Source organism: Culex quinquefasciatus, chromosome 3, assembly GCF_015732765.1.
Source record: "Culex quinquefasciatus strain JHB chromosome 3, VPISU_Cqui_1.0_pri_paternal, whole genome shotgun sequence".
NCBI lineage: Eukaryota > Metazoa > Arthropoda > Insecta > Diptera > Culicidae > Culex > Culex quinquefasciatus.
In genome coordinates, this window is record NC_051863.1 from 46,740,512 (window position 1) to 46,754,495 (window position 13,984).

General features: G+C 40.9%; 3 protein-coding genes across 3 annotated transcripts in view; 1 reads left to right on the forward strand and 2 right to left on the reverse strand.

Annotated features, from left to right (window-relative positions):
- LOC6042057 (glucose dehydrogenase [FAD, quinone]) overlaps positions 1-13,984 on the reverse strand; it is a 103,295-nt gene that overhangs the window by 15,976 nt on the left and 73,335 nt on the right. The window lies entirely within an intron of this gene.
- LOC119769613 lies at positions 888-2,200 on the forward strand. Its single transcript, XM_038262732.1, has 3 exons — positions 888-984; positions 1,066-1,617; positions 1,680-2,200. The coding sequence occupies exons 2-3, from the start codon at positions 1,405-1,407 to the stop codon at positions 1,953-1,955; spliced, it is 489 nt and encodes a 162-aa protein (XP_038118660.1). The 5' UTR covers positions 888-984; positions 1,066-1,404; the 3' UTR covers positions 1,956-2,200.
- LOC6050768 (histone-lysine N-methyltransferase NSD2) lies at positions 3,110-4,875 on the reverse strand. Its single transcript, XM_038262733.1, has 3 exons — positions 4,330-4,875; positions 3,795-4,267; positions 3,110-3,720 (listed from the first exon to the last, which is right to left on the reverse strand). The coding sequence occupies exons 1-2, from the start codon at positions 4,399-4,401 to the stop codon at positions 4,064-4,066; spliced, it is 276 nt and encodes a 91-aa protein (XP_038118661.1). The 5' UTR covers positions 4,402-4,875; the 3' UTR covers positions 3,110-3,720; positions 3,795-4,063.

A 13,984-nucleotide genomic window follows, 5' to 3' on the forward strand; every position in this document is an offset into this window, starting at 1 on the left:
CCAAAAACCTCCACTTCAAATTTTAACCAAATCAAAGCACTTTTGATTTGGAGACTTCCTGTTTGACGTGGAATGGCACAACTTTTCTCTAGTAAGAAAGAAAAAAAAAAACAGACTACCGGAAAGTCTCCCAACTCCTCCTAGCCCGAAATCGATTACCAACATTCCAACGCGACTTTTCGACAAAACTTCATAGCTGCTGTAAAACTGCCAAACTGTCATTCTATTTCACGTGTGAGCGCAGTTGGAGAGCGGTACTCCACGACGGGGAAGACAAATCGACAAAAGCTTCCCAAGCTCCTTCCGAGAGTAGCGGGCTCCTTCCAATGGGGGCCCATTTTACGAACCAACCATAATGTGTGCGGTTCGGAAGAAGGGTTATCGATTTAATTGAGATCGAGGTGAGGCAACCTTTGGCAAGTGTTTTGAAAGTCGAACAGTTCAACACAATACGTGAATTGAGGGGAGAGCAGAAGCAAAAAAAAAACGTGACTGAGAACTTGGAGCTTGTCGGCCGAAGCTCAGCATTGGAGCTTTTTCGAAAGCATTTTCAAGCAGTTCAACGGGGGTGATCAGCCCTCTGTCACTGCCGCCATGTTTATGAAACCAAAATATTCGATGACGAACATCAAGAAAACAAAGAAGAAAACGAAGGTGTCTACTGTCAGATTTTGAAAAATAAACAAAGTGCACAGACGTTTCTTAAAAAATGTACTTTTTCCAAGAGTGTGCCACTTCAGGTTTTCGGCACGGTTCTGGCACGGCGCCAGCACTTTTGAGCCCCGAGCCCACTTTTTTGCAAATCTGGGTAACTTTTGTTGAAAGTGTAAATCGTTTGACGTTTTCTTACGTCAAGCTCGGTTTCGGATTTTGTTTGTTTGTATTTGCCAACTTTTGTCGTAAAAAAACGGTTCGTACGGTTTTGTGACTGATTCTGGCCGGAAGTGGAATGTTCTCGGGATTCTGCTAGTGCTGATTTTTGGTGTAAGCGACTCGTTTTTTCTTCCCACTGTTTCTTGTATAATTTTCCTGTTGTGGTCCGGAACCAATTTCATATTTTTCCAGTGCCACCATCGCTGTTTTTTGACGAGAACTTGCAGAGATGGAGCAGCTGCAATTTCATTTCACGGAGCTGGAGAAACAGTCCACGCTGTTCAACTCGATGCGGTTCATGATTGGGGACATAACACTGCCGGATACGCCAATTGCAAGAAAAACAAAATTTGCAAGCACGCGTGGCTGACCGATCATAAGCTGAGAATGTCCGAAGGGAACACTTAGACGTCGAGACGCCTCAAGAACGGCGCTTGTGTTCGACCTTGTGCTAACGACCCACGTGACGGTAAACATGCGGATCTCGCGACGTGCCTCAGACGTCTGCGCCATTCCCACGCAGTCACGGCCATGCTCATTCATCGTGAAGGACGATTTCATCCAACCTCCGTCGGGTTGTGTGACGCCCACAAATGGACCTGCACCGCCGATCTGCTGAAGTCGATCGCAGCGGTACGAAGTTCTAGCGTCAGCGAAGAGTGGACCACGGCGTGGGTGTTACATTTTCCGCACGAAATCCACATTTCGGGAACGCTTTCTTCGCGCCAGAAGCTAATACCACCGGTAAGTACACCAAACATTAATCGATTTTGAATTTGTAGGTTAACGTAATCTTAATTCCGCAGATCCGATCAAGCGAGAATTCGTACATTGACGACGACTTTAGCCAGGGCCAGCTGCAGCAGCTGTTGGCCGATCACGCAAACTTTTTAGATAAAGCCGATCACAGCATCTACCCGGAGCAGACGATTTACGATACGAAAGAAGATACGCAAGAAGGCAGCAAAGGGGACCAAGAAACCACTCTTTGGTGGTCCGGAACGTGCTGGCTACGACGGTCTCTAGGTCAACTATTGTACGGGTGGTTCTGCAGGAAGTTCCGGGAGTTGATACGATGCTGAAGAATATTGAGAACGCAATTGAAGAACCTCGTGAAGATCATGGACAATTAGAGGTTGAGGAGCTTATTGATTCGCTACCCCGGCGAGGGTTCCGAAGTTTGGCCCCGTCGGGGAATCAGCAATTCGACCGGCACCGAGTGTGGGTGCTGGCCGTGTACAAAAAGCAGTGGATAAAGTGCCACTTGAAGTAGGGAGCGCTGAGGGTCGTGAGATGAAACGTATTCCCCCCACCTCCATGTGAACAAGTATTCACACTAATACAAATTATTGTATGGAGCGAGGACAAACCTGAATCATATTTTATGGATGGACCCTACGGTGTAAAGAAAGGAAATATGTAGAAAAATAAAAAAGTTTTACCAAGTACACTCAACCCCCGGTGGTTGGTCACTTTTTCGTTTGACACTTTTTAGTTTGTACCCCGTTGGTTGGTCGAAGTCAAACTAAAAAGTGACGAACTGTCACTTTTTACACGGCGCTCACGCACACCATCAAAACAAACGTTTGATAATGTGTGTGAACTCCGTGTAAAAGGGGTGTCAAACTAAAACGTGACCCCGTTCGTTTGACAACAGTTGGTGTCAAACCATCGGGGTTTGAGTGTATAACGTTTATCAATAAAAGCGACAGGGCGGATTGCAGGTTCTCAACAATACGGCGCCCGATCCGATGATCAAGAAAATGATGGCGTCTGGTGGGACCGTGATCAACTTTAAGCGCGTTTCCACGTTCGGGTTCTACGAGTAGTTGGTGTTGTTAATTTCTTTATTTCCGGCAGCTTTAACCTTTCGGTTATTCGCTGCCCATTCTACGAGTAGGTATGAGTAAGTTTTGTAGCTCTGCTCGATGACCACAAGAAAGAGGCTCAATCGATGAATAGGACCAGAAACAATGTTCGGAGACGGCGAAGCTTTCTGCTTTATTTTTAGCATTCTGGACCAATTCTAAGGCATCCTGACGGGTTGCGGCGAGGGAGCGGTGATGGTGGTGGCGGTGGCAGTGGCCGAGGAGGTGGCATATCCGGCAAATCGAAACAGAACGCAAGAGGAGTAACTCAAACGTTCCGAGGCGCACGCGGTTCTGCAAGGTGTTGCCCAAGGTGGGATTTCCGAGTCCGCACTATTGCGAAATCGTTTCATCTTAAAACATCCTCCCCTTCACCCCCTTATCATCTTTAATTATAGAATTGTAAAAGAACATGGCACATGGATTATACAATAAATAGAACTAAAACATGTCAGACCCGCCAGGACCTAAGTGTCACTATCGGATTCCGACAAGAATATTAATCCGGTCTCAGGAGATCCCGTTCCGGTTCAGCTGCTTCTCCGGCGAAATAAAGCTGCTGATACTGACTCAATAAGAACTGGCGTATCAGAACGTCACTGTCCGTGGCCATTACTATCCACTATCAGGTCCAAATCTCCTCCACCGAATTTTTACGACCATTTTCGTCCTGTATTCAACCAAGTTCGAGTCCGTCATCGAGTGGTCAATATCGCAATATTTGCTTGGTACTTTGCCGCAGGCGTGGTTGGCGGAGGTGCTGTAGTTGCCGCCGTCGTCGTCACTCTTAGCGTTTGAGCACTCGAGCAGGTAATCCAAGTTGCAATCTGCACCTGCAAGTCGCGCAAGACCGTTGTGGTCTCCTCATTGCAATTCTCCTTCCCTTGGCTGACGATTAGTCCGGGACACTTGCTCGCACAACATTGGCAGATCTTCTTCTGATCACCAAACGTCTCAAAGTTGTAGTTGAAGGTGAGCTCTTAGCAATGGCGGAGAAAAGAGTAAGAAGAGTCAGTTGTAGAAAGTGTTTTACCGGGATTTTGAAGAACTTACCGCCTTGAGATCCTTGAGGGCAAACAGCCCCACGGATTAGCTTCCGCCGACCTTCCACATCAGCATCTCGCAGTTGGGCTTGCACGAGTGGTTGATGAACTGGGCCAAGTTCCAATTGGGCCCCGCGTCGATCGTCAGCTTCGAGTCCACCGTCAGAAAGTTGACATTTTTGTTCTTTTGCTCCTGCTTTTGCTTTATCCGCCGCGCCAACTCCTTGTTGTTGATGACTTCTCGTACTCGATCACAAACTGACCATGGTGGATGTCCTTCTATACGACCAGACCCCGCTTGTTGGGTATCCATTGGGCCGCCAGTGCCGGGTACTGCTCCCGTTTTAAGCACTGGTTCTGGCAACTTTCGCCAGCTGGACAAATCTTCGGATTGCCCTTCACGAGCAGCGCCCGGTTGATGCAGTTCGAGTCTAGCCCGCACTGGTCCGTGTTCGACGATTTGCACTCACAGATTGAATCCTCCTGTTGAAATAGACATCAGATATAACAATTGATACGGAAAACCATCCCCTCGACAAACTCACCTCCTCGTCTCCGGCCGCGTTTTGCTCTCTCAGCGAAGCAACATACTTGTTGGACTTGATCATCACGTACATCGGCGATTCCAAGACGTAATTTGTAGATTCACCTCCGGTTAATACGCCCAAAGTCGTGCGTGTCGAAGAAGTGCACGTAAATGTCCGTTTGCTCGTGTTTCCGCCGGAACACTAAGTCTGGGACCGCTGGCGGAGGCATCGTGAGCGCAGGCCAGAATTTTATCATGGAATATTTGGCCCAGACGATCTCATCGTACAGGTGCAGTCGGCCGGATTCGAACTCTCCGCAGATGAAGCGACCTTCCGGCGGGTTGAACTGGAGGCACACGAGGGGGTAGGCCGTCAGACAGATTTTGCAGCAGATGATACTTCCGCCCTTGCAGCACAGGAAACTCCAGTTGACGTTGATTGAGCACTGCTCGAGTAAGTGCTAAGGGCAGATCGTGGTCGACGTGGCCAGCAGCTGGGATCCGACGGGCACCGCTTGGCATCCGGGTGGTCCGAAAAAAACGCGTTGAATCTCCGCAGGAAAAAAATGTGTTTGGTTTTGTTTTGATGTTTTTGGCTGACAGTGACAGCTGTTGTACGATGCACGCTAAATTGATTTCCAAAAATCGGCTACTTTTCAATCAATGTTCCAGACACGGTTCCAGCTCGGTGCTGGCTCCGCGCTCGAGGTTTCAGCACCGAGCTCGAGGTTCCAGCTCCGGCAGAACCGAAGTGTCACCCCCCTAGACTTTTTCTCATGTAACACTTGCTGCATGTCCAGGACTCTTTAAAGAATGTTCCAACCGAGTCGATTCCAAGAAATTTTCGATCCCAAGTCCCAGATTTTCCCGGTTGATTCGGATTTTTCCTCTAAATTGGTTAAAACTACTCCTGCTTCTCCGGTTGCTCATCCCGCCATCCGATTCAAGAGCTCCTTCGACTCCGGCCTCATAAACACATTATATGCCCGGAAATTTGCCCTAGATAAAAAGGCCACTCGCGTGAATTTTATAATAAATTTACACCAAATATTATTTTTGGTTAACCTCTTTCGCATTCGCCATTTCCCTATTTTGATGTAAACAATCAGAAAACACCAATACTAATTCAACCAAAGCTTTGTTGATGGTGGGCTCTTCACACATACTTATGCACATTCTCTATCCGATGCTTTGTTTATGGTGGGCTCTTCACACATACTAAAGCGTGGGCTCTTCGAGGTTTTGGTGACTGTCAAACGTTCTATACATTTACAGTGGTGCCAGGGGGCTGGGGGTGATGCACAAGGTGAACTCTCAAATGCACTTTGAAGACTGGTTTGAGCTGTGTTTATAGATCGGAATCTGCTGGACAATGAAAATGGATCCTGACAGCCGCAAAATGATCGTGATTTAGACGCTTGAAGACGTCCTTGAAAAACAGCTCGTGTACTAACAGTTACTTCCTACCCTTGAATTGTCTTCAACAGGAGTACCATAAAAGTTGGAGTTTGAATCTTCAAACTTCAATCGCTGAATCTGCAAACCTAATTATAGGATCGTATAAAGCTGTAATAGAGTTTGTTTTGCGTGTTTTTATTTTCTATTTCACTTCTCACCTTTCCCAGTTCATGTACTCATGCCTAGCCAGTCTCTCGTGAGATTTTAGGTCAAGACTAAGCTTGAAAGCGAGGCTGCATCACGCACGTCGTCCAAAGTTGGCCATTGGACAGGTCTACTGGTTTTGTTTGGCACCAGCGCGAATTCACACGTCCTCGCGTGCGCCGAAAGGTCTTCGAAATTTGAACTTTCGACGCAAACTTGCAATGGGTGTTATACTTTTATTACAATCGCTTTACATAACGGAACCGAGCCCACCAGGGAGAGACAAAAGAGCAACTGGTGCTGGTGCTATTTTCGAGCCAAATTAGTGCTCATTTTGTATCTGTGGCCAGACAGCCAGATGCTTGTAGACTCGGGGGAAATTAAGTTGGTGACGACTTGTAACCTTTGGGCTTAAAGTCAGACTACTCTGGGAGGAAGGTGATGCCATTTGGCGGGTTGTTGTTCATGTACTTGTTGGATTTGATATAGGTAGGAATGGTCAAATATTTTGTTTTACTTTTGATAAAATAAGTTAAAAAATGAAAGCATTCAATATTTTGTTCTATTGCAATTCATGCATTTGCCGTTGACTGAGGACAATTTAAAAAAAATGATTTTGATTGTTTATCAAGTTGTGGATAAATAAGGCCATTGCAAATTTTATTTCAAGTCTTTTTTCTCAATTTGCCCAAAAAATCAGAAGGCAGACACAATTGACTAAAATTAATTTCTTTATTTAAAAAAACATCAACAATCGATCATAAACTTATTAGAATACTTTGTAGAACGCTTATTTTTGCATTTAAAAACAAATATAGACTTTTCATCTATTTAAAAAAATTTATAAAAAGAAGACAATTGGGATCGGTAAAATCTGCAAACGGTTAATAGTAGCATAACTGTAATGATTGATTTTTGTTTGAAAGTTCGAAAATGTGGCTTTTTCCGATTTTTTCCGATTTTTTTTATTTTTGCCTTGTTGTTCTTCGAAAAATAAAGCTTTTCTTGTGTTTTGCTTTTCCTGTTTAATTTTTTAGTATTTTTATTTGCATTTGTCTTGATTAGTTTATGCTTGTTTCTGACAATATTTTGCTTATTCTACCAACTTTCGCCATTTTTCTAATGTTTTTATAGTCACTTTTTCTTTTAAAATAAAACATAGTAATTGAAATAACAGCCCATGGTATGGACGTTTGAATAAAAAAAGTGTTTAAATATGCATTCTACACCTGCCCAGTTGTTTTGCAATCATTAGTTTTCACAATATCGAAGTATTGACGAAATTTTTGAAAAAAACACTTTTTGCTGTACTGTACAGCGAAATCTCACGAAAATTCAAAATGGTTTTGATCGATCCCAGACATACAAAATATGATTTTTAACGCAGGAAAATGCATTTGAATTTGTTTTCAGTTCATTAGATTTCAATTTACATTGAAATTTTTAAGTTTTTTGAAAACATATTTTTTGCCCCCTGATTTTTCAGACTTATTTGGGGACAGAAACTTTTAAAAATATGTGCAACGGCCTTATAAATAAATGGGAAGTATTTTCGTGTAAAACGTTCATTAAAATGTGAGTTTTTACAGAAAACTCTAATAAACTGAAATTGCAAACAAAATTTCTAATCGTTTGATAATCGTATTGAAATGGATGAAATTTGAGTATTTTAATTAACGCGAAATTTTGTATAAAATTAGTACCGTAAAATGGGGTGACTTTGATAGTCGCGGTTACATTGATAGGTTTGCATTTTTTTCGCAAAGTGAAGAATACAATTAAAATACGTAAGGAATGGTTTAGAATCATACTGACCGTGGTAGAGAAGCGTTCAAAGTACCTCAAAAAGAACATTTCATATAATTTTGAAAAGTTTAAAAAGTTAGTTTACTATAGTTGAGAAAATGTTGATAAAAGTCATTATTTTAAACATCTCAAAGTGTCATGATTTTTTCAATGAACACTTTTTTGAATCGGAAAACGGATTACGGATTCTTTGGACAATTTTCCACTTGGAGAAGGTATTTAACCTTTGTTTGTAAATAATAAATAATATGTGTTATTGAATCACAACTAACACAAATCTCCAAATTTAGCTGATCAAATTTCATGTAAAATGTGAAAACTTGTGATTCGTGCTTCGAATTCATAAAAAATGCAATATAAATCGATAATTTCATAAACAAAACTAGTTTTAACAAATTTCAGGCAAATTTCCGACTTTATAGCAATTTTACCTAAAATGTATGCTTGATTTTTTTTTAACAAGCATTGATTTTTTTCTTAAAACTGTATCAGCTACTTTAGTGACATAAAACGTACACATAATGTTTGAACATCTAAAATATGATTTTACGAAGCAAAACTATGACTATCAAAGTCACCCCGGAATTTAATCTAAGAATTTTAAAACTTTGTTTCAAAACACTATTGAACAAACTATTTTTTTCCAAAATAGTGCATAGACTTTGTGTGGCCTACCCCAGTACATGTTTTAAAAATAATAATCTTGAGAAAAACCTTACCTGCTGGAAAATATTCCAAAAACAAATTGAAATCCTATCAAAGTCACCCCGGTTTACGGTATTTCACATAAAAACGCTACTAAATTGAAAATGCATACAAATTTTAAATATTTGTTTATCTGTTTTTTCGACACTCAATTTAATTAAAACTTATTTTTTAGAATTTTAAGAGATTGTTTTTCAAACTGATGGTTTCTTTCTAAAACATAAGTTATTTCTTAATTTAAAAAAAAAAAAAATTCCATCAATGTTAATTTTACAAAAAAAAAAAAACAGTTTCGATTTTCTTCTTTAGACTTTTTCTGACTTTTTGTATTGGCCTTGCATAGATTGATAATCATGGAAATATTTAATTATAAATTGAAAAATAAAAATAACAAATCGCAGTAAGCCGGGCGTGTTGGCAGACGTGTTTTTTCTGCTGTCGTTTTTTTCTTTTTACGATGAGTTTTAAGGAAAAAAGGTTTTCTCAAGTTTTTGGACCAACGCGAACATTTTTGATTAGGCCAGTGGCCCAGTGGGCAGGTCAGTGGCGTGAAAGAGGCACGGAGAAGTGAATGATAGAGTATAGGATCTTGGTGAAAACACTGACTCAGGAGCAGTTGGACGTGCTGTACGAGGAACCGCTGGCATGACCAACGCCATGAAGGCCACGATGGGTTGCGTTCCAGATTTTTTCGCACTACGAATCGGCGCTAGAGGTTTGCTTTAAGGTTTCGCGCGGCAAGCTCCTGTTCGTGGCCAAAGATCAGGACGGGTGAACCCGCGACCAGACGCTTCACTAGGAACGAGCCCAAAGTTGGTTGCGTGGTGCACACGAATCCGACGACCATCGTCAACGCGGAAGAGTTTTACGCCCATCTGGATGTGATGGAGAATGGCACCAAGTTGACCGAGCTGCAGGCCCTACTGAATGACCTCCGGAACTTGAAGGCATGCCGTCCCCTGGACCACAAGACTTACACGACAGTAGGTGCCTGCTGGCACTGGAGGGAGAGATTGCGACAGTGTCTCTTCTACACTGGAATCTGAACGGTAGGGGTTCAAGAGGGTTGTGTTCCTCCTCAGGTATGCCTTTCCTTTTCAGATGTTTAAACTCAGCAGTTTTCTTAAAGGTGAGTCTGATTATTTTTTTTTGCAATATAGAATGATTACACGTGCACACATTTGAGCAAAAAAAGTTTAGCTTTTTAATTTTATATACTCACCAGATATTGGTGATCTATGTCATTACTTTTTAATTAATATTATCTAATCTACCAACAGTGAGCGAGTTGTGGCGCTATAACCACGGCATATAGTGTCCAGGGCATTCGTGGAAATACGATGTCCCATCCATGAGGTCCCGGAGCACCAAAACTTCTTAGCATGGTGCTCCCAACGATTCATTGCCTAAACAAACGGGAACGTGAGCGGGAGATCCCCACGTTTCTTCCTCCCCTGTAGATTCAGAACTGTGTTGTTGTTTGATCATTTATGCTCAAATTCAATCCAATTCAACGAATCATCTTTGCGGTAAACTTTACGCAGTAGGCCTGGCCGCTTTAACGTTTACGATGTTTCAATGCAATTTAATGCAATTGGGCACTGCAAATGTTAAAAATGACAAGAAGATGCTAGGCGTTAATCAACCTAAGGCATTCTCCAGGATGCCCTCGAAAGACTGGCTGCGATAGGGTTAGATTAGATTAGATTAGATTTATAAATTGAAAAATAAAAATAACATGAAATTTCTTATTTTTTTTTAACAATTTTAAAAAAGCGTTTCAGTCATGCAATTTCACGATAAGTACAAAATTAGAAAAAGAGAATCAGCGTTATGTGAAATTGTGAATATTTCAAGAAAACAATGCTCCATTTTTTGATAACATATCTGATTGAAATTCTAGCTCGTAAATAATTTAATGAATAAAACATTCATTTATGTTATAAATACCGTAAAATGGGGTGACTTTGATAGGTTTGAGATTTTTCCGCAACATAAAGAGTACTAATTAAATACGTACGGAATGCTATGGAATCATACTGACCATGATGGAGGAGTGTTCAAAGTATTTCAAGAAGAAGTTTTTACAAAATTTTGAAAAGTTTAAATAGTTAGTTAACTATAATTATGAAAATGTTGATGAATAGCATTATTTTAATATTCTCAAAGTGTAATGAAGTTCTCAATGAACGTGATTTCCAATAAGTTGTGTAAATAATAAATATTATGTGATTTTGAAATATAGTAAAAAATTAGCTTAAAATTAATAGGCATTTTCAGTAGAACAAATTTTATATAAAACGTGATTTTTTTATTCATGTTTCGAATTCAGTTTAAAATGAATCGATAATTTTATAAACAATTCTAGACTAAACGAATTTCAGGCTAAATTGTAACATTTATACAACTTTACCTAAAAGTTATGTATTTTATTTAAAAGCTTATAAACTAAGTTAACTAAACATAAGCATCCTTAGCGATGGTAAATTTCACGTAAAAATAAAATTTGCATGCCTTAAATCTGATTTTAACAAGAAAAACTATGACTAGTCACCCTGGAATTCACAACATAAATTTTCAACGCAACTATATTTTGAAGCACTGTTGAAAAAACATTTTTTTCAAAAATAGTGCATGGGCCGTGTGTTGCCTACCCTAGTAAATGTTTTAAAAATAATTATGAAGTTGTGATTTATAAATGCTAGCTTAGGACACAATAAAACACAATTTCATATACCTAAGTAGCATAATATTAGTGATTTTGGGTGAAAACGTGGCTAAAACCATTAATGTCACAAACCGGTAGCAATGGCACTTCAAGCAAGCATTTTTTCTTATTTGTAAAAAATACAAGTTTTTTTTAAATACAACTCTAATATGTTTAGAAAGCTAACTTAACTTTTCTTGCAGGGTCCCTACATGACACAAGTGCTGTTATAATTAGCTGCTAGCCAATTACCAGCGACACGGTGGACATCATAACTCTCCGTTCGTTGGTCATGACCTCGCGCCACGAAAGCGATACTGCTAGTCTGGAAACAGAACGCTTTATCCCTGACATACTCTGCTTGCTCTATGCTTGTTTTTGGTTAAAATGGCTAAAATGTTTATCTTCAAATGGTTTTGGTTGTGATCTTTTTAACAAGTAATGCTCAAGCATTACTGAAATTTCTGAGGCTGCAGTTTGACCATTATTTCAATAATGTTAACCAAAAGAGCACAACACTTACAACTTGGAGGCTCGCCTCTGTACAAATCTGGGTTCTCGCTGCGCTGACCAGCTCAGCCAAAGAACATTTTTGTTTGCATCGACTTGGGAAAGGTGACCGAGAATGGCGGCGCGGGTTGAAGGCATCAGACTGGTTGATCTTTACGACGATATCTGCTCTACAGTGCAGGAATGATGTCCAGCGTGGGTAATGAGCTTGAGAGTTGGATGTCAGTCGGATGACATTTACCAAATTAAGCTACTTCTAGACCTTCGTAGGATCGGCGTGAATTGCGAAATTATTATTCGTTCTACTCAGCGTGGTGCAATGCTTGTTATCATCAGTTTAATTCCGGTATGTTTATCGCAAAAATGAACAGCAAGTGTAACAGCAATTATGAATTCATTATGGAATGGCGTGTCAAGCTCACATGGACTGATAAGCAAAGCGCAAGTTATGTTGAAAATGGGTTTATCGTTCGAGTAACCGGTTGAGGAAGTTTAGGAACCTTATTGTTGTAAAGTTTTTTTTTGCAATCCAACTCATTGCTCTCAGGATCGTCTAAAAATAGATAATTCTCATGGGAATTCCCCCAACAGATCCATTTTCTCCCCATGGACCGGTTGTCCATGATCTTCCCCAGCGAAACACATAAAACTGAACCTTGTCCAGAGCAGTTAGTCCACTCTCGTTGAATCGCTGGAAAGACCATGACATTTCGTGCCTTCAGGATTACCCTGCTGTTGGTGTATTTTACGACCATCGGGTCCAGTTTCGCCGCCCGTAAAGATCTGGACCAAGATGATGGTGAATTGGCCACCGGTTTTGGATACGAGCTGTTGATTGCCAAAATGGAATTCCTCGAGCAGAAGTAGGTCGCCGCGGGTGTTTCGGGACGATTAATCTTACTTACAACTTGTTTTTATCTCTCTTTTCCTTTTTTTTCGCAGGGTTTCTCTCCTCGAAGCCACCGTGACCGATTTGAAGGGCAAGCAAACTGGAATTTGCGAGGAATTAACGTCGTGTTGTGCGAGGTGTTTGGGTAATTTTACCGGACCTGGGAGGAGTACAAGCAAGGATTCGGCGAACTCAAGGGAGAGTTCTGGCTCGGATTGGACAAGATTCACAGAATCACCAACTCAGCCTCCTTCGAGCTAGTATTCGTTCTAATCGACCGAGACTTGACCCGGCTGCATGCACACTACGACCTCTTCAGGATCGGCAACGAATCGGAAGGGTTCATCATCGACCAACTCGGCGCGTACAAAGGAACCGCGGGAGATTCGTTCCGCTACCACGCCGGCATGAAGTTCACCACCTGGGATCGCAAAAACGACAAAATTCCGGGAAGTTCCAACAATTGCGCGGTCACGTTCCACGGAGCTTGGTGGTACAACAACTGCCAGACCAGGTAGGCTTCCGAGAAATTCCCCCAGACAACTCAAGCCATAATCGCGTACTTTTCAACGTTATTCACAGCAACCTGAACGGGCGGTACCGCGGGGATGGAGAGTCGACCTGCTGGAATACCCACAATCCGCCCAGCCACGGCTGGTGTCATGGTTTCAGTTCTACGAAAATTATGATACGGCGGAGCGTTAAATAAAGAGCGAAATACGTTCTTTTGATGTTCTGTGGTTGAGGTCTGCTCATTTGGTTTTCACACATACCCCATACCCTCTCTGTGTTGAAATTCTGGCGATTATTTACCTGGGTAATCGTGAAATGAAACGATAATTGGATAAAGCAAACCATTTATCATCATCCAATTGCGAAACATATGTGGGAATAATTAATTACGCTTGGTTTAATTGCTTTGGGTATGTTTATCCATGAATTTGGAAATGAGTTGGTGAAACGGCGTGGAAGAGATTAGTTTTATTGAATAAAACTTTATGTTTTTTTTGCATATTTGTCTAAAAATAATACATCATGGTGCTCTTTTAGGCTCGCGAAAGGCATTATCACAGAAATTTTAGTGACAACAAGTTAAAAATAAAATTTTGATTTACACAGAAAAAAAAAAATGATGGTAATATTCATCAGGAAATGGTGACAGATTTTGCGGCAAAATAAATGATAAATTTTACCCCAGAAAATGATGAAGTTTCATCAGTTTTTGATGAATATTCATCAGGTTCACATTTTTACACATTTTTTTTGTAAAATTACTCAAAAAAAGAGGTAATAGGGGAAATATACCCATTTTAATCACACTAAGCCGTTCGACCAATTCTCATCACTTTTGCCATTTTTCGCTATTAAATCAACATTTTCAGATGTATCAACAATGAAGAGTTGCTTGCTCACTTTTATTTGAGCTATTTATTACTTTGGAACAGTCAAAAACAC